The 21660-nt window shown below is 39.0% G+C and overlaps 1 protein-coding gene and 1 long non-coding RNA gene across 2 annotated transcripts in view; one reads left to right on the top strand and one right to left on the bottom strand.

Moving 5' to 3' along the window:
• Positions 1-2495: 2495 nt before the first annotated feature.
• On the top strand, positions 2496-15646 carry atoh8 (atonal bHLH transcription factor 8). The gene is made up of 3 exons (XM_088630860.1): positions 2496-3480; positions 5906-6097; positions 15034-15646. The coding sequence occupies exons 1-3, from the start codon at positions 2806-2808 to the stop codon at positions 15037-15039; spliced, it is 873 nt and encodes a 290-aa protein (XP_088486986.1). The 5' UTR covers positions 2496-2805; the 3' UTR covers positions 15040-15646.
• A 2285-nt stretch (positions 15647-17931) lies between these two features.
• The window catches only part of LOC148678044 (uncharacterized), a 5762-nt gene continuing 2033 nt past the window's right edge, over positions 17932-21660 (bottom strand). The window contains exon 2 of the long non-coding RNA XR_015936275.1: positions 17932-21660. This exon is cut by the window's right edge and continues 327 nt beyond it. This is a non-coding gene — a long non-coding RNA (uncharacterized LOC148678044).

The following is a 21660-nucleotide window of genomic DNA, read 5'->3' as shown; positions in this document are numbered from 1 at the left end:
TCTTTTTAATCTATACTTTTTTTCATAGTCATAGCATTAAAAATGATTACAAATGCTACTATCAGATGAGGTTTGCTCTCTGTCTTCTTCTGACAAGCTGTCCCATATCAGAGAGAGGAATCCGTGATCTGAAAACTGTGAAAACCAGAAGGTTCCTGGCTCAAGTTCCAGCATTTGTGCAGACTCCTTGCAATTTACTCAAAGTTACTGAACCCTCTTGTACACATTTTAGATGAGGTGTCTATTTTAAGTAACCTTGGAGCTTTAGCTGTTTGGACAGTTTATCCCTGAGGCTCTGTGAAGTTAGTTTTTGATAGGAGTATTACCCAAATAGACGACAAAGAAAAACAACAGCCTCGGATTGAACAGAGCACACTCTTCACTGGAAATTTCCCAGAGCTTTCCAGAATTGCAGAACTAAGATAAAAAATCAATCCGATAGCTATATTTGGGCCAGAAGGACATATCCATTCTGGCGTGGGCTATGTAACGCATGGTGGTTAAAAATTTAGGCAAAAGTAGATTAGATGTCACCATGGAATTAATCAGGCTGTGGAGAATTAAGCAGGCAAGGCTTAATTAACACATGTTGAGTAAAGACATCTGGCATCATATTGCTGCTCGTCCACAGAACAACTTACAGTGTGTAATGTTCACAGTACAGAGAGAAGGTGGGTTTAACAGCTCATCTGGGAAAAGTGAAAAAGAGTCTTTTCACAAAATACAGGGACACCTGCTGGTGAAAAATGACACTAGTACCCAGCTGGCTGTGAAGGTCTCAGTAGCTGCAGTGAAAGGGAGCCAGCTGTGTACACTGCTCGTCTGGCATGCGTTCAATACAGCACATTAACCATTACTGTGCTGATAACCCTTCTTAGCACGACACTGTGTTACATCATTCTTGCCCCCAGAAGAGGCCATTTTAGCTCTGAAACACTACACTTTTTGTTGTTCATTTGTTATCTTGCACTTCAAATGTTTTTTTTTTTAATTCTGACCTGTGCAAGTGCATGATATCGGCATCACATCATATTGCATAGTACAAAGGATATTAAGGACCCAGTGTCAATGTGCCAGTTTTTAAAATGTCTTTCTTGAAATAAGTATGAATCTTTTCATAAGCAAGCCAGCAAGCCAATGAGGAGTAAGGACAATCATCCACATACCTTCAGTCTCTTCTTTTGAAGTGACTCAGATGAAAATCTAGCCACAGAGAAACCATTTAACCTTACAAATGAACGCAGGAAACCTTTTTTTATGGAGCGAGCTTATTGCCTGAGGCGATATCAATGACTGAGACTGTGGAGCCCTGAGTGGAGACAATCCACATGAAGAGTTAAGTCTTTCAGCACAGGGGCAACAAATAGATAAGGAATCTTGTGTGAGGTTAAGGTTACAAGTTTAATGAAATTCCCAAAATGGTCAAAGGAGGCTGAATCACATGTCTACCATAATTTATAAAGAAGCAACTGTTGCAATGTCTTATCATATCTCACACAGTATAGTAATAAGAGTAAAAACTAGTTGTTTTTTTAGGTAGGACCAGAAGGACAGATGAGGAATAAGGAAGTGTTGAGGGCTAATTCCATAACCCTTGAATGCTGTCACCCCTGTTATGACCTGGGTTTTTGAAGCAGGGTCGGGTACTGTATAAAGGGGAATTACTTTTATAGTCTTACCTAGCTCTCTGTGCCCACACCATAAAGTGCGGTCCAGTCTGTTTACCTTTCAATGCAGGCTGTGGATGATTTTTCAATTTTCAAATTTTCAATGGACAATGAGCTGCTGTTAATAAGGTTATGCACTGGTTCTTCCACTGAAAGGGTGAAGCACGTTTACAGGACGCTGTGGCTGCATATTCCGTACCTTACCAAGTGGGAAGATTGGCACTGTAAGATATTTTGCAAAAGTCTGAATTCCAAGCTGCCCTTAAAATGTTTTTCGACTTGTTAGCTGCTTCAGCGTCCGAGCTGCAAACTAAGCATTGTTAATTTCTATACCATTTTGAATATGAGAAATATGAGCGGACAAACACGCAGATTGTTCGCTGTAAAATAGTTAATTGCAAAAGCCTAGAAAACGGCTACATCCTTGCGAATTTAAAGTTTTATTTTATAAATAAGAAATACCATTTGGCTGCACTGTTGGATTTCGCTCATACAGTAAATTCCCGTTTATGTTAACGCCATTAGTTCCATTTTCTTTTTTTTATGCAAGTGAAGTGAAGCAATTTTAACATAAACGTATTTGTTTTAAGTTGTATTGGCTATATATTGTGTGAATAAAAAATGTGGCAAGACGTATAAATGAATTTGGATTAAAAATGGTAGCGCTTAAGCCCGTAAGTCCTCAGTGTGGCCGCAGTCATCACTAATGTCTAATGAGGGTGTTGTTCTTGTTTCGCATTGGAACGCTGCAGCTTTAAATTAGTCGCAATATTTGTACTGAAGTGCTAGGAAGCCCGTTGGCTGTGAGGCGGTCTCCCTGCTGCAGGCGGCGTGCTGACTGATCTCACCAACAGGGGCTTCTGTGTAAACTGAGGCTAAACAAATACAGATGGATCTCCGAGCGCATTCACTAAAAATGCTGGCAATGCGGCAGGGACTTCAGATGACACTCTGAATCCACAGGAGTCACACGCATGTATGCACTCTGCAGAAGATTCGCGCATTTAAAAGCGTTACTATTACAGGGCGCGTAGTTTCCACAGTTGAACCTTGTAGGTATTTTTTGCCTCAAATTGCAGGATTGTTATTCTTTTTAGATCCCCGTACCTATTTTTTTTTCCTTTTTTGAGGTGGGAAAATGAAGAACCCACAACTTCTAGGTGAGGGCAACTGGAAGAGTCTTTATGGGAAGGAAATACATGGGATGAAAAAATTCAAACGGAAAAGCAGGGATGCAGTGAAGCATATTAATGGAATTAAAAGTTTCAAACAGGACCCCAAGATGAGTGAGCACTTGTTAGGTGACTTGATAGAAAGGACTGGGAGAAACTCTAATGAGGAATCGCTGCAGGAGAGAGCTACTGGAGCTTCCAAATGTTTGGAACACGTCGTTCACCTAAGAAGAAACTCGAACACAGCTATTGACATGAGGACTACAGCACTGCCTGTATTAACAGGGCAGCACGCTCCGTCACAGTCACCGGCTCCTATAGGTAAAGACACATTTGGTACAAGATCAACGCCGGTCACCGGCTATGACCATCAGCAGTCATTTTCCCAAGAACAGGCACTTCAGTCAAGAATACTTTTGTGTCAGCATCCCTCTGAAAGCTCCTACACCTCAGTCTCACAGTCACCGTACAGAAATAATAATAGCGACCCCACTGCATCGCCTAGGAAACGGTTGGGTGAAACTTCTGGCGTCGTCACCGAGATCAAAGCCATTCAGCAGACAAGGAGGCTGCTAGCAAATGCCAGGGAAAGGACCCGAGTGCATACCATCAGTGCCGCTTTTGAGGCGCTGAGGAAGCAGGTATTTCCCAATTACATTGCTTGCTGTCCAGCTGGGGTTTTCATCATACTTAAATTTAAGAATGAATTGACTGTCATCTGTTTCAGGGGCCATACTAATGTTAATCTTTTTACATAACGATTTCATTTACAGTACCTGGAGCGTCTGGTCTTCCGAAGTTAGCACCGGGACAACGGCATACAATTATGAAGCACTATGTTGTTTGAACAAAATGCATTTGTATTTCAGTGAATAGTAGGTTTTTTTTTAATCGATATGACTTTCGCTACTTTATTCAGATTTACTATAAATCCTAAGGCGTTTGTTGAAAAACAACAGAAATGTGCTCCACTGTTTTGTATAATGTTCGTGTAAAAGTATGTAAACTTTAAATATGATCTGAAAAATATTATATAGTCTTGTGCTTTTGTCTAGCCAGATTGTAGTAGTAGCAGGGAAAGTTCTACTTTACCTTTTTCCATAAAGGAAACCGAGATACTAAATGTTTTCAGTGTGAACGCACCATGAACATGTTATTGTCTACATAATTCTATATGCATATTATTCATATTTCGTTACGCTATTACCCCCGTTGAAGTGATGCAGTTTGACAATATGCTTACATAACTTTCAGTGCTGGCAAAAAACAAGGAATCATTTTTCTCCTAACAGCACCGATATCTACTGATTAAATGCCATGCTGTAAAATCTAAACTCATACTATGTGTAACATCTTGGAATTTAGCCACCTGTATTTCTAAACCTTTCAAGAACTTTCTGGAAAATTGCTCAGAAAAAGTTATAGGATAGTGAAGTCTCCATATGATTCCAAACAGCCATTCTTGAGCCAACCCACCAGTATCCCTGAGGAGCCTTAAAATATTTGAATTCCCAATGCAAAAATAAGGTCAGCAAATTACAACATGAAAAATTCCAGCAACACTGAATCTTTTGTGCTTTAAGCCTGTCACAGGCAACAAATGAATGGCAATTACATCTTTTTTTTTCTTACTGAAAATGCAATTATTGAGAAAAGTTAATGCAAAAAGCATAATTCAAATGAAGGTTTTACCACTATTTATGATTTAAGGAAAATACTTTTTTTCCCCTTTAGGCAGTTAGTTAAGCAACATTTAAATCCCTTCTTCATTTACTCAACATTCATTTTTACTGTTATAGACATTTCATATTTTTATAGGCTATTAAATTGCACAAGGAGGGACTTATGGCAATTCTGTTAATCTTCAAGCTTGCTAGTGGCACTGAGAAATAACAAAATAAAAGGTTGAATTTAACAGTCTACGTGCAGTTTTATGCAAAATTCTTGTATGGTTTGTAATCATTGCATTTTGAAGACTTGGTGGTCATCTTTCACGTAATGACTTTAGTATAAAGTCAGTTTAATTGAATAGGTCCCTTGGAGACAAAATGAAGTGTGGATTTGCAGTCACCCCCAAACCACCACAGAGTCAACCAAGGCAGAGTCTGTTAGAGCTGAGCCATGTCCTCCATACCCGAACATTGTAGATATATCTGACTTTTTTCTTTTGAGTCTGCTGGAAACCAAGAAGACTCTTGAGAGAAGAAGGTGGAACGACCTTGGGCAGATGTGAGCACTAGCTAATGAAGAGAACTGTTGGCGTTTAGACTAGCAACACTGCCTTCGAGGGCTGCTTTCCAGTGGTTTCAGATGACTTTCTATTGCTTTTTTCTGTATGGAGAATGAAGAGAACAAATCCCCCAGCCCACACAGTGTAGTGATAGATGAGGCTTCTGTCTTAGCCAGTGGGAGTTTGGACTCTGTCTGTTTGGGTGGTTGGGGAAAGTATTCAGCCCATACTGATTTACAGCGTTTTTGCACAAATGTAAAACAGCACAGTTTCATTTAACCAAAACTGTGAATTCAGTTCCATGCAGTTTTTTTTTTAATTCTTCAGGAAAGTACTGTATCTATTAGGCCTATAATTCAGAAAAAATCCAGATTTGATTATGAAGTCTCGTTGTTCATTGTTTATACTGTATGTTATCTGCCGTTCAACCATTTTAACTATAACAGCAACTCTTTTTTTATTATCATGGGTACACCCTAGCCTTACAGATGGATATTTAAAAGCACTGCAGGTTAACTCAGATGTTACCCTTGTTGTGGGTATGTTCACTCCTGTGAACAGCTTTGTCAGCTTTGATGAAAAGGAAGTGTAACTGGTAGTGATACAAAGCTCATGTGACAAGGCATGTAAGGAAAAGAGGCTCACTGCTGGTGTCGCAACCTGGTTGGTGTATTTTCCTTTCTCTCGGCCAGTATTCTTTGACTTCTTTCCTGAAAGAATAAAAAAAAATTGCTACTTTTCAGATGATGCTGAAGACGGCAAAAAGATCTAAAGCTGTAAACACACGAGTCAGTGTTTTTCTCCTAATGACTTATCATTTACTTTCTTTCTTCCAGGTGCCCTGCTATTCCTATGGACAGAAGTTGTCTAAACTGGCCATACTGAGAATTGCTTGCAATTATATTCTTTCTTTGGCCCAGCTGGCTGACCTAGATTACACCTCTGATCACAGCAACATGAGCTTTTCTGAATGTGTGGAGCAGTGCACTCGGACACTGCAGGCTGAGGGCAGGTCAAAGAAAAGAAAGGTAAGCATGTAGCGAGACGAAGGCACGCGAAATACAGCACTTATTATTACACTCTGTTGGCATGGAACTATAACTCAATATCATAACTTGAGGCTGAGATATAAGGAGCAGGGCAAGAGTAGATAGAGCAAAAATAAACCCTGATGTTGCCAGTCGTGTGGAGCAGTATTCTGGTCTCTGGGCAACAGACAGGAGAGCCATGGATTCTCAGCTGGGATGTTGCCATTATACCCTTGAGCAAGGTAATTCACTCCAATTGCTCCAGTAAATGTCCAGCTGTATGCACGGGTATTATTAATAATATTTATTCATTTGCCTGTTGCTTTTACCCAAAGCAACACTTTGTACATATGTACTGCAAGCATGAATACAGCTAGAGCAATCTCCAAGTCCGTATTATAAAGAAGAATGTGCATCCGGCTGGCTTGCATAATTAAATAAGAGTGTTATTTTTTTATCTTGTGTTATCTACCAGTCTTCATTCCTCTTTGTTAACATCTGTTCATACAGCAGTGAAAGAAACGCTGAACTGGAGTTTGTTAAGTCATGAATGTAAAGCATGAAATGTACAGTATATGACATACCTCATAAAACACCATTTTGAATTTTGTTGTTAGCAGGGCCCTTCAGTTAAAATCAAATGCTTATGGCTTCAGCATTTTCTGACTTATTAAAGCAAAAGCTTCTTTTCTTCAAGGAGCCCTGAATGGTTTGTGTATTTGTAAATTCTTGCAGGAAATATTCAGCTATGGATATGATATGTCGGCAATTATGTTGTATTTCAGTAGCAGCTTTTTGAAGTCGAAAAAATATTTTTTTTATCGCTCCGATCTGACACAACATAGTCACCTTTACAGCTGTGACTGTAAATGGCTTTCTCTGAGAACAGTGGCACTGGGAATTCCAAGGAATGCACTCTGTCTAATTAACGAATGCATTCCTTTACATTGCATAACAAAGATCCAATTAAATTAAATCATAATCAAGTGGTATTTGAAAGGAAACTCAGTGTTCCGCCAGCTTTCCTCCAGAAAATAAAGAAAAAATGAGGCATGGGTGAATAAAGGAGGTGATTGATGCCTTTGTGCAGAGTTTTATGACAATGGGAGTTTTGTAAACTTGAACTGAACTTCCCTCAGCATTCTCCTGGATCCAGATGTCAGGGTTTACCATAAATCAGCAGGATTTTTAATGCATGAATAAGACTCAGGCTGGGAGACATTTTATTTTTACATTAACGCTTTAACTAGCATCAGCTACTGCTGTTGCTTGCTTTTCTGCAGTCTGGCCACTAAAATGAGTGATTTTGGAATTCAGATTTCAAAACGTTTCCTGAACAGTCTTTGTTGACAAATAAAAATACTGAGTCAAACCTCAAAGCTGATTACAAACAGTAGCCTGAATCCAAGTCATTCTGTGTTGTAGTTAAGTTCAGACTTCTTACAGCATTCAGTTTACACAGGTATCACGAGTTATCCAGCATGTTTAAAGTTTAATTTAAAGATCAGTTTGCTCCTATCTCATTTATGCAGTTTTATATTTAACATATATATTACAATCCATTGTGTTGTGACACGAGATAAAAAATATGTTTTTCCACCTCATACCTCATCCAGAAAACCCAGAGTATCTTATAAATTCTATGGAAAATGACGCTTCTCACTCTTCTTATGGACCTCAGTTCTATAATTAGGGTTTCAGGAATGTCCTTTGCAGTATGTGGCCAGGCTGGCAAGAGATTATTACTTGTGAGATGTATATTTAAAAAATCCAAATTTAAAATTTAGTTAAACTAATAAATAGTGTTACTTAAAGGATTAAAAGATTATAAATGAGACTTGCTTTACTCCACAGTTAACACAAGAAAGGCAAGTGTCATAGGTGCAGGACATTTTCTCAGTTGTACAATATTTGCTCCTCTGAAAGACATGGATTCAATTACTGATGTGATCTTTTAACAGAACACGGAGAGTAAGAGATCCAACTGAAAATAACTGCATGTTGTAACATGCGCCAGCTGTTGGATATATTCATAAGAAATTGACTCGTTTTGGGTATGTTGTTTGTTTGTAATCGGTTGCTGTGATGTCACTTCATGACACATTTTGATATGTTATAGTAGCAGGGATAAAGAATTCTGGTTCTTACTAAGTCCAGATGTTTGCTGTTGGCAAGGGCTGATTAATAATGTTTTAATTGTTCTTGTCCCTGCTACTTGTTCACTATTAGAATTATTAAGGTTAATAATAAAAGAAGTTACTATATTTTTTCCATGAACAACAAATGTTTTTAAAACAGAGATGGATGATAAAATACTTTATTACTAAATCATTTCAACTGAGGAATGCTTGATTTTTTTTGGACAACACACCATTTGTAAATTAAAAGGCTCTAGGGAAATATCCCTTTAGTTTTAGAAACTTAAGCCTTTAGAAAATAGGCACACTTGCCCATAAAACAGCATATAAAGTAGTTGCTTTCAACAGGTTAAGTGAACAAGTGAATTAGACATTTTAGTTTTACTGAGGTGATCTAAAACTAGTGCTGATTGGAAGGCAGGTAAAGTCACCAACGTGAGATCATACAGTACCGAATTAAATATTTTGCAAGATTTGTCCTGTGAATTCATCACAAATTTTGAGATACACACATTGAACTTTATTAGAAGAAATCGTAAGCAAATCATAATCCTCCTATAAATTTTAGTGAGGCTAACTGGCTATCTGGAATTTCACAAATTTCCCTCCCACCTGTTTAGAATGATTGTATTGATTTTGATTGCCTTGGTATAAACAACCTTTTACTACATATAAAGCTTCCCTTGCCATGAAAATGTTATCCTTTCTATGATATTAAAGCAGATAACTAAGATTAGAAAGTTTAAAGTTTACCCTTTGTTAAGTATCACAGATGTTATATTTCACTTGCAAACATTGTGCCTTTGTATAACCCTAACGTTTTAAGCATTGCCCTTCATTGAACCTCACTGAAGCTGCACTGAGTTCTGTGCGTTTGTTTTCTTCAGTTTTGCAGTCGTAACTGTGGTGGCAGGATGTTTCTTTTTCTTCCTGAAGATGTAACTCAGTATTGCGATTCTCTTTCTACGGCTACCAGTTCAAGGATCCAGATGTTTATATGACTACTTTGGAAAAAAATTGTTAAATATTTGTCAGAATACTATTTGCTATTGTTTATTCTATTCAGTGTCAGTAGTAATGTAAGCTATTTCAGTAGGAAGCTAGCCCATCACATCTTTTTCTGGCAGCCTCCAAATCCAGATGTTCAGAATGCTAAATCTGGAAGGTATTTTTTATTACACGCACACATACCACACAAGCACGCGCGAGTGCGCACACACAGGGGTGTTACAAGTTACTTTGAGCCTAATATAGAGGATAGATCTGGTGTACCTCTTTGTGGTGCATTGATTTAACTCAGTGATATTATTCTAAATTATTTTATTTCTTATACTGTATGTGCAGTATATACTGTATTGTCCCTTGCAGGTTACCTGTCCTGACATCATCGTTAAACAGCCCTCATGGGTCTCTGTGTGTGTATTATACTATAGTGTTGTTCTTAAATGGCAAATGCTGTTCTTTTACTCATAGATGCGTACAACTGAAATGACAGTGCCCAAGGACACACCAGTGTTTTCTTTTAACCAAGAGAAATGGGTCCAACCCAACCCGCTCAATGAAAAACACACCCAAAATACGGCAAAATTAAACTTACCACAGAAGTCGCGAACAATTAACCAACAGGCATTTAAATTCAACACATGTCCTTTTTAGGTAGTAAGAACTCATTTTATAGTCCCGCTATTGTGGGACTATAAATGTTGGTGTTAACCAATTTGCACTACTATACATTTAACAATAGCAGACGTGGGCGACAAAATATACTAACGAAGACTCCTTCTGATCACAATCCGATATTTCTACCTGCGACCTAAATAAATGAGACTGTATATAAGCGTTAGTGCAAAATTCTTTTCGGTTTCTGCATATCTTGAATATGGAATTCCTCAATGTGTTGTTGTGTTCAATAGAATAATACATTGTTTTACTTCTACGTCTCAAAACCCACACTGTGTGTGATTTGCCATGATCTTTGACACTTTCTTCGCGTTTTTGTGTTCTTTAGTTGTAATCCCTTTAAGGCGTGTTTTGCCAACTGTGCAATTGAGTCAGCTTGATGGATACTGTATATTTACTACTATATATATATGTTTCCACCGGTTTATTAATTAAAGCATATGTCTAACACCAAGCAGGTAGGATTTTGATTGCATTTAGAATAAAACGAATTGACCAGTTCCTTGCACCGAGAACATTTGTTTTTAAAAGCAAAGCACCGGTCACCGTACAATTATTTCTTTATTCCAGATTTAGCAACTGATTGTTTTTTAGTCAAACCAGTCAGACAAATAGAGGTATGTAAAGCTGTTTGTATACGCCATTTTGTATACTCGGCTGTACAAAAATAAACCGGTTCATGCTGACACATTTTGTACTCGGCAAATCTATTTTCGTTTAAACCTGGCAAGGACGGGTAGCAGTTGTTCAAAGTAATCCATACTGTTAGGTTTTTTTTTCAGTGTTTATAAAATTGCTTTAAGCGTAATGTACCTTCACTGTATGTTTTGGCGTCTTTTTAAACCCCTTCAGTCGAGTTTGACTGTATAAGCTAACCTAGTGTAAGCTCATTCAGTAGGAAACTAGCTGAGCCTTTTTTTCCCCCTTTTTTTTCCTGGCAGTCCCAGACTCCAGATGTTCATAGCGCTAGTTGGGAAGTCCTGCTGGCGCCACTTAGGGCAGAGGGCAGGGTGAAGGCACGCGAGCTGGAACCCAAAGCACTCACTCACTGCAGGAATTGGCACATTCCCCAGCGCGGCGCTGGCACATTCCCCAGCTCTCCCCTGGCCATCTGTTCCAAAAAAACACTTTGAAATAAAAAACACTCATCATCACTCAGGATACAACACTGAGAGCAGCTGTTACAGAGGCGGGGGGGGGGGGGGGGGAGTGGAGTGGGGGGGTCATGAAAAAATCCCTTTGTTAGAGCGAGCCTGCAAGTCTGAGGGAACACTCGCAACGACGGGAGAAAACGGAAAAAAAAAGTCCGGGGCTCATTAAGAAGGTTTTGAATGAGCGTTTGTGGAGTTTAAAACTGATTCCCTTGCTTATTTCAAATTAATGATCTGCAGTGTTTGATGCATTATAAATGTATTTATGTAGACCGCTGATTTATTATACCACTTTAGTTATGTCCATTTTTTTTCTTCTAAGAATAACGGACTGTAACAGCTGCAGGGAAAGCAGCTTGAAATTTAAAACGTTGCCGTATGTGTTAGTTCGGGAGATAGGGGAACTACGCCTAGAACTCATTCATGATCCTTCTGAATTGATTTAATGCTTGTTTCTAGCAATGTTGGGCTGAAGTTCTGCTTGATTATTCTTACCTACCTCGAATGCGTTCCTGCTGTTAACAAGATTTCATACTTGTGTTTTTTATTGTAGGTTTTTGCTGTTTTTTTAACAATCACACGTTTAAAAGTAATCAAATGTTCTGTTATTCGTTAACATAAAAGACATTTGTAATTAAAAAAAATATTAGGAGGTAGCAGGATAGTCCTTTGTATAGGCTCCATCAGATAACAGAAACTCTTTTTGCAGAGTCTGAATTGAGTGATTACACCTTTCCACAATTTCTTCACTGTCTGAACGTAAATCCCAAAACATGTCAGACTCTGCAAATGAAAGGATGGTGAAAGACCTTAAAAGATAGTTTGTTTCCAGAAGAAGTATGTTTGATGACATACAGTACATGGAATTTGCTGTGCTGTCTACCTAACAAAAGTCAGTATGAGTGGTTTAATACAACCAAATGATAGTTAAGTTAACTTACTGACATTTTGGTGAAGGTGAGTTTTTCTTGAGAAGTAAACTTCTACCTTATTATTGACAGCATGATTACACGAGACAGCACTGCTGGTAGGATTAGCCATCGTTGCAGAGTTGTTTCTCCTCCAGTTTGGTTCATCACAAGCCATATGTTTTATGAATCCTAAAGACTGGGCGATAGGAACGAAAGAAAAGATAGTGCTCTGAAATGGATGACCTGGCTCGGTTCCTAGTCCACCTCCAAGCATGATCCAAACTGGGCATTGGTTATCCCGCTAAAAATATCTGCCATGAGCACATGGAGTTTTGTCTGCCTCAGTTCTGTATGAAGCGTCTTGATTCCAAGAAGCAGCTTTCTGTATGAACAAAAGCCCAGATCACTGTATGCTTTTCCATCACTCAATGATTTCATTGTTTTTTCCCAAAAGAATACCGAAGTAAGGGTGGTGCATTGGTGTGTTGCTACCTTGCACCCTGGATTCAGTTCCTGAGGTGCTGTCTGTGTGGAGTATGCATGGTCCCCTCATGTTCCCATGGCTTTTGTGCAGGTGCTCCAGTTTTCTCCCATAGTCCAATGATTTACTGTTAGGTTAATTGGCTTTTGGGAACTCAGGTCCCAGTATGTGTGTCCTGCCTTGTGCTCAATGCTTGCCTGGATAGTCTCTGGCTCCTCTGTAACCCTGTACTGGATCAAGCAGTTAGAAGATGGATGGAATACTGAAGTAAATGTTTCATTTAATGACAGTGAGACGAGACTACAGTATATACAGTATGAGTAAATAGATGTCCACCATTGGAAAGAGCACCTGTCTATGTCCTGTTTATTTTGAAAGTTTATACATCATTGGCAAAATTGGAATGGGTTTAGCTGATTGGGGTGCTAATTTTACTTTGTACAGGAAAGCAGTGCACTTGCACATTGTATGGAAGCGATCAGCAGTTATCTCTGTGGGAGTGAAGCTCATCCTGGCACCTGAACTGTGTGAGAGAATCCTTGTAAGTGAGTAAGATGGGATGATTTTACAAGGATCTGAAAGGGACAGGCCACAGGCTGTAGGTCCCTGTTTGGTCACTGGCCAGACAATGACGTATTTGCAAAGCACTGACATTCCTGCCATCTTTGCATTAAACAAACAGTGTGAGCTAGGGCACCATCTTCCAAATAAATACATTCATAGGGACTGATGACAGTATGGAAAATAAGATGAGACATTTCGAGAGTAATAGTTCAGGTATACAGTGTGTATAATTAAGGTCAGAAGCTAGTTTCATACCATTATGTAGATTGGACTTTTGCAAGTTTAGAATGAACTGTTGCAGTTTTAAAATTAAAATTAAATCTATATTTTAATGTTGTATCATCACTAGCGAAAAACGCTAGAGATGAGAAATAAAAATGTGGGATAGATTTCAGAGCAAATTATACCATGGAAAACAGGTAACGTCCACAGTTCCAAATGTTTCTTTTAAGGAACATAAAAAAGGAAATTTAATAAATAATTTTAAATCCATTTTGTTTCTTTTCCTGTGCCATTACGTATTAATGTTTTGATTATTTTGGGGTATTTGTTTCTTTTGAACCTCAAAGCTTTGGTGAGTGTGTAGTAGCTGAAGTATAAAGGGCCAGAAATTTAATTGAAACCACCCCTTCTTTCCTTTGTATTTGAAATGAAAAAAGAAAAAAAACAGCGCATTTTGCCCATGGCCACTCCATGTGTCAGTGCGGATTACCTATAAACCACAGGAGCTTCCAAAATGTATCCTTATTCTAAAAATGTAAATGCGAAAACTATGCAGAAAGTTCTCAATTGTCTCCACTAAAAAGCTTTGTACTTTGCTGTGAATGTTATTCTCATAAGCTTAGAAATAACTGTGCAGTACTTGAACTTTAATCAGTTATGAAATCATTATACTGTTATTATATGTTGTGTATATATACAGGTAAATCACTGTATTTTATAATGGTATTAAATGATTGACATCCAGTTAATGCACATCAGATGTTACTTGGCAGGTTGTCTGTGATCAGCTGTCATCAGTTAGGAAGAAATGTAGCGGTGCCTTCTCCAGAACAAAGAGGCTGTGATCATACAGAAGGATGAAAAATGGTCGGAAAGACTTGAGAGCCCCAGTACTGTAAATACTGCAACCATTGAGCAAGATGAGCATATTACTCACTGTTCCTGCCGGGGCTATTACAAGCAACCTGGAGATTACTCCATATTCTTTTGAACTTGAAACCTTTTGCACACTGATGGTTTGCAACATCCTGCTTCTCCGAATGTCTGTCGTGTAAGTGGGGCTGCTGGTGCATAGTGGTTTCTGTGTGTCACCCAGGTGGATGCAGCACTCCAGTGGTGGATGAAGTGGGCAGCCTCCTTTATGTAAAATCCTCCGGGATGACAAGCTCTATAAAAAGGCATCCTGTCTACAGTTTCTATGAGATAGAATTGGTCTTCACTCAGAGTAACTAGGGCTCACATACTGTATGTCCTGCAATATGGTTAAAGTGAACCGCTGACCAAGGACACATGAAACTGTCCAATCATTATGTTTATATAGTACTTTAGTGTGATGTGTACGATGGAAAAAGTCGCAGGATGGCAAAGCAAAATGAAGCAAGTTTTAATAGCAAAAAAAACAATAGCCTTTGAGACACTGTCTCTTTAAAGATCATAATAAGAGAAAATCCTAAAAGTGAATGAATCCGCAAATGATTTCAAACCAATGCTTGAAGGAGAAATTATTTCTCCTTAAGTAATAAAGCAAGCATCCTCAGCCCTCTTTCAAATTATAAACTTCCCTGAGTTACATCAAACTGTCAGTAGACTGAATAAAAACATATTTATAAGATTCCCTGATTTAATACAGAGGGAAGAGTTTAGAACAGAAGATAGAGGTTTAATTGTTGGGCTTCATAATGTTAACTCCATTGAAAGTTAAACATAAAGTTCTTCTGTTCCGATTTCATCAGAAACAGTTGTTTCTGTTCATTGTGTGATATTTGTGTGTTTATGTTTTGAATTGTAGGAATAGCACGAAGGAAGAGCTCAAGTCTTCAGAACACCAGACAGCATGTTGAGTCCCAGCCACCCAGGCAAACATCTGTTTATGAATAACTACGAAAGACTTCATTTTGAATTTACACAAGACATCAATGTGCATGGACATTCACAGACTGAAAGGCTGCTCACTGTGATAAACACAGTCAGAATGGCTTCGGAAAGACAGCTCTTTTGGCAAATCTGAGGTGTCTAGAATGTGCAATTTCTAAAGCACTTATATATGTATTTTTTTCTTTTTCTGCTTGGCTCAAGAAAACATTACCTAACTACTTCTGGCGGTCCTGTCAAAGAGATTTTTATTACTTATGGCAGTCATTGATCCATGTTCTGTTTCATCAAACAATGCAATATTTTTATTATATAAAATATATAAAGGAAATATTATTTTTAGAAACAGAGCACGTTTACAGCTTAAAAACATTAAAACTTTTCTTGCAATGAATGAACAGTATCTTAGCTATTTTGTCTGCTTCTAAACTTTTAGATTTATGTTATTTATTTGTAGGTGATCAAGATTGAAATTCTTTCCTTTTTTTCAGTGTACACTATACAAACCAATAAAAAATTTGTCAAACTGGCATGGGTTTCAGCATTAAAAATGAGTGTGGTTATTGTCCATTCTACGTAATAGTAAAATAGACTAAAAATAATCATTTTAAATCTGCTATAGGATTTCTTGTTTTTAACCAAATGACATACATTATGACAAATTAACCAAATTGTATATATTTCACACTATACCCACCCAAATACTTCTAGTATTTGACATTGCTTAAAGTGTGTTCACATCTTGGCTAACAGCAATGATACTCAGAGCCACGTGTTATGATTGAAACTAATAACCAGCTTCCATTGAGCCGTGTGTTTTTTAAGAACAGAAGAAAGATTACAAACAAGAGGTGACCATTTTGCTTATCAAGCTCATTGGTTCCAGCACTTCATCCATATATTTCAGAGGAGACAGGATATCGGCTTCCACAACATTCCACAACTTTCTTTCCACTTTCAGTGTTGGAACGGTATGTTGAACAAGCTGTATATCCTGTGTCCCAGTCGTTTGCCAAGTGCTCCAGGTGAGAGAAAGGTGTATCCTAGTTAAGAGCAGTGGAAGGTAAAAAAACAAATTATGATTTCAGATGTGGTGTAAAAGCAGGGAAATAAAAGCAAAGTTGATATGGATAAGTAGATTTGTTTGGAAGGCGGGGGGGGGCATGGGGTCAGTAAGTTGTTGACGGATCAAATATCAAATGGAAAATAAAACATAAATAAAAACTCACACTTTCAAGGCTGTTCTTCACTGAATACAAGGGGAAAGCACACAAAGGAGCCAAACAGACATACATAAACAGGAAGGAATCAGGCTAGTTAGAGGCCTCTATAATACCATCTGCTCAGAGTCCAAGAAGGCCAGAAGAGACTTGCAGACTTTCTTTTGTCTCTGTGTAATGGCAGCACTGGGTTACTATTGCAGTGAGATCATGACATGCAAGTACATTCTCCTGCAGGTCACTCAGTCAGTTAACAGTCCCAGGCAGACACCAGCTCATAAAAGCAGCAGGGAGGAATATATTGTCCCCTTATCATAACATTTGTATTTTGGATAAGATGGTACTGGACAGAGATGTTGGGCATCTTTTTATTTTCCTTCTTTCAGGGGAAGAGGAATAGATACAGTTATAAGCAGTTTTCCTCCTCAAGCAAAATTCCCCAGGGGGCCTATCAGATGGTGCTGTTGACAAGGGGAATTTGACTATATCTTGGTTAGAAGCCAGACCGACAATTGCCCTAACATTGCCGAATGTTGTGGGACTGCGATATTGCCGTGCATTGTTAGCATTCCCACACCCTAAAGTAATAATGCTTTCTTGTATGCTAAATGAGGACAACAGCTTTAGTAACAGCAAAACACAGGAAATGTCTTGATGCTCCTTGATGACTCTAAAACATTTAACTAATTACCACTGGGATCCTCAGAAATGTGACTGTATTAAAGAAACAGTATGCAGAGATGGAACTGGAGTAGAAGTATGATTATCCTTGTACCCTAACTTTACAACTTATTCAGGTAAAAAGCAACGTTACTTTTGTAAGTGTACATACAAAATGTTTCCACTACAATAAGCAGAACTCTCACCCCAAAAATCATATATGTAAAAATACTTTTTTTTAAAAAGTGCCATTCTAAATTTCTGTTTGGCATTTGCTGCTTTGCATCATTAATTACTGTCTTTTCAGCTGCTCCTGATTTCAGCTGCAATCAGACTGCATCTTCCTACTGGTTTCACAGACTAGCAGGATAAGACAGACTTTTAAAATATAATTCTACCTGTGAAAGTGTGGACTAGGAGGTAGCCCGGAAGTGCTGGATGCACATTTACATGTCAGAATAAACTGCACCAACAGTCAAGCTCACATAAATGTTGGTGCTCACATAAATATAGGGCACCTTGAAAAAGTCTTCACCCGTTTCCAATGATGTGCCACTTTTTTGAATTATCAATGACGTTTTGGGTGACAGTGGCATGGTGGAAATGCTTTGCTGCTTCACGGTACCTGGGGCCTGGAGTTCAGCGCCTGGGGGTGCTGTCTGTGTGGAGTTTGTATGTTCTCTCAATGTTCATATGGGTTTCCTCTAGGTGCTCCAGTATTCTCCCACAGTCCAAAGACATACTATGGTGGGTTAATTGGTTTCTGGAAAAATTCGCCCTGGTGTGTGTGTGTTTGTATCTGTGTGTCTGCCCTTTGATGGACTGGCATCCTGTCCAGGATGTATCCCGCCTTGCTCTTGCTGCTCGCTGTGATGGCTCCCCTGTGACCCTGTGTTGGATAAAGTGGTAAGAAAATAGATGGAAGGGTATACATGTTTTTTTTTAAGTGTAAATTTTTAATTGAAACTTGAAAGCTGAAAATGAGCACTTGTATGGGTGACCAAAGCTAAATTTAAATTTCCCAGGGTGCAAAGCTGGTCGAACCTAAGCAAACAAAGACAGCTGTAATCGCTGAAAGTTGGTGCTAGTAAGTATTTACTCAATTGTTTTGCAATTAACATATTTTTATTTTTTTAAATCTTTTTTTATTTTTCTTTGCAGTTTTTGCTGACATTGTAATGATTTTGTTTTTATTTCTACATTTCGGTTTACTCAGCAGCTGAAACAGCAGAGATATGGCGATGCTGTGGCAGATGTGCACTTTTACATACTTGTTTAGTCATATGGATTCTTTTGCCCCAACAATTGTGCCGATCTGCAAAACTCTGGACAACTGTGTCCCAGAGGGATTAGCATAACAATAGACAGCGCAATGATGCAGCGCCTCGGACAGAGGTGCTTGTACAGATGGATTTTGGAACTGTGAAAACAGTTGTCTCTTCCCGAAACAAAAATACTTATTTCGATTCGTCTTTAGCAAACTACCACCTGGCTGCCCTAATGTTTTTTCCATTCTCGGCTCTTGTTGCCATTCAAAACCTTTGAAGTCACTGGTCCCAATTTTCCGGTGAAGTTATTCAGGAAGAGTCTAATTATCTCACTGTGTTATTGCAGTGGGTCTCCAGGCCTCCTAAAAAACAGCCAGCAGCAATTAGGCAGGCGTCAGCTACTGAGCCCAGACACTGGCTGCCAGCTGTACAACTATAAACACCATTGGTGTCATAGTTTAAAAAAAACAATGTTTGTGGTTACGATGTACTTGTTACCAATTGCTTGCACAACTTCAAGCTATTTGTATTGGGAGCAACCTGTCCCAGACACAGGATATACAGCTTGTTCAAAATACCGCTCCATGCCAAATCCTATTGTTCTCTGAAAAACATTTTGAGCTTCGTGTCGGGTCAGTTAGATCATAAGAACTTTTTCAAATGAGAGGACGCCATTCAATCCATCTAGCTTATGCTGTCAGTAGCTACCCACATCTTGACAGAGGCAAGGATATCGACTTCAACATGGCTTGGGGAACATCTTCCGGACTACCACAACCCTTGGTGTGTAAAAGTGCCTCTTGTTCCCAGTTCTAAAGGCAATTCCCCCTGGTTTCCACACCTTTAATGTAAATAATCTGCCTGGTACAAAAGAGATGTGTTAATGCCATCTCATCAGGAATTGTGAAGCATGTTGAAAAACTGGTCAGCTGAGATCTTTAGCTTGATGAAGTCCAGAGAAAAGAAAACCACTGCTAGGAACACAAAAATGAATGGAATGTGCTGATGTGATGGTCTCCTCTCCTTCACATCTGTCTAGATGTGCTTGCTCTGTGAAAAACAGATAAGTGGGGAAAAATATCTGTGAAGGCTGGCTTGGAAGGCTGAGGGAAAAATACATCGGCCAATCTGGTATTACAGGTTGAGAGCTGTTTTCAAGACTCATTTTTAGCATGTGCTGTCTCACTGCATGTTTAATTAAACATTCAGTTTGATTCTTTCATTATAATTTTTCCTTTTTAGGTTACTTGCTGCAATGCAAAACTATTCCCTCACATTTAGTGTCTTTAAGAAAAAACACAGTCCTTTTAAGAGCATTGGTTAGGAGCAAAGCACTGCGGCATGTTCACGCCTGAAAAACTTCATCTGTGTACCTTCTAGACACTTAACTGTGAAGGTGCTCTTCAGGAGATGTTGCACTGCAACGATGGGCAGGTAAAACAACATTGGCACCACAAACAAAAGTACTGAAGAGGAAAACCAAAAAGTCATGCTAAGATAAAAAAGGCCTATCTCAAATAATTGGCCTCACGTCCAGCCCTAGAATAAGTATGGGCCATAAATCTTCCCTTCCTGGGGTTTCATTGCTAAACATCCATTAACTACCCCCATTTCTGCCCTCATTGCCCGCCCTTATCTACTGGGGATTGTGGGGAATTTTTATCTGCCCATCCTCTGGCCTCAAAAAGATGCAGTCTCACTATAGAATGCTGTAGTTGCTTTCCGTTGTCCTGTAAAGATGATATTCATTTCTCCGTTAACTTCCTCTGTATTTTGTGGCAGCTGTTTTAGGAGACCTGTACTCAGGAGTTTTTTTTAGTTAACGTATTTCTACCTGAAAAAGAACATTGGGATTCTTGAGCTCAATAGTGCTACATAAGGCATAGTGACTAACAGATTTGTTTTTAAAACTGTTCTAACAGTTCTAACAATTGAAACACAGCTTTCCTTCATCCAGCCATACATTATCTAACTTCTTTATCCAATACAGGGTTCCAGGGTAGTTGGAGCTCAACCAGGCAAGCAATGGACGCAAGATGGGGGACACAAACACAGACACTCACACCAGGTCAGATTTTCCCAGAAGTCAATTAACCTGCCAGTATGTCTTGCATTATGGGAGGAAAACCCAGGGCCCCAGCACTGAGAGGCAGCAATACTTACCACTACACAGCTGTGCTGCTTTTCTTGATATTAATTGTAAAAAGGGAACTTATGGATACGATTTTTCTGTCAAAGGGGATTAAAGGCAACATTTCACGAGGATGAAAATACAACGTTTTTGAACATTTAAACATTCATTTAAAGACATTTTTTCACTTGTTTTATCTTTGAGGTGTATGAAACGATTTGCTTATATGAAAATATATCCAAGACCTTTAGAAATGTAAGGAGTTCCTCTTAGTCTTGCAACTAGAGAACTGGTTGTGTTTAGATATAAATGATGTGAGGTAATGAAGATGTACAATTTTGTTAAATGAGTAAAATAAGAGGCAAATGCTTAAAAAAGACTGGTAAATTATACAGCAGAACTGGTATCGCATCAAAGTGGAACAATCAAAATTTTGCAACCTAGTCCCTGTAGACAAAGTAAAAGGACAGAACATTTAAAAAGCGTGTCTTTCAAGGGCTGCTTCTTTGTACTGTATTTTATTTCCACATCTGGTTCCATGTTTTTTGTACTATCTGGTTTTTAGATTCATATTTTGTCTTCTGCCAAAAGCCATCCTGAAGGAACTGTTTGTGAACGCATTCATCAAGGACCTCCTGAGTGGCACAACTGGCGAAACGCAGGTTGGGCTCATGTGATCATGGGTTTGAGCTTGGATGGCGCGAATCGACTGTGACTGGGAGTCCCTGAGAGGTGGCGCACAAACTGTTGAGCAGCATGGGATTAGCCAGGGCCCTCTCTGTGGCAGGGAAACAGGGAACCTCTGTGGCCTCCTGTGTGCTTCCAGGCATGCAGGGCTGGGGGTGAAGGATGCACCTCTCCCCCAATCAGCACTGAACCTCTGGAACCAGGTTTGTGCAGCCTGGACCTCTGGCATATTGAAAGGCAAGTGGCTCAAAGCCGGGTGGCATCAAATAGATCCGCCTTCACTTCTTTATCCTCCTCTGTGTGTGGCCGAGACGATTGAATATTCCAGTTTGGTTGGGTATAACAAAAATAATTGCAGATTCTAGATTTTTTTAAACAAAGAAACAAAAGCATCCATCAAAAAAGACTATGATGCAGCATGGCTGGGAATCAACTATGTTTTGCACAGTCCTCCAAAGCCCATTAGTCATGCTAGGGATTCAGTTCCCTATGCATCAGCACTGATGCAGTTTCAGCCCTACTTCCCAGTATGACTTTTAGGAGTTCTGGAGCTGCGCACTACTAATTTCTGCAGGCAT

The sequence above is a fragment of the Lepisosteus platostomus genome, chromosome 1 (genome assembly GCF_059453375.1).
Source record: "Lepisosteus platostomus isolate fLepPlt1 chromosome 1, fLepPlt1.hap1, whole genome shotgun sequence".
Lineage (NCBI taxonomy): Eukaryota > Metazoa > Chordata > Actinopteri > Semionotiformes > Lepisosteidae > Lepisosteus > Lepisosteus platostomus.
This window is presented reverse-complemented; position numbering and strand designations above follow the sequence as displayed.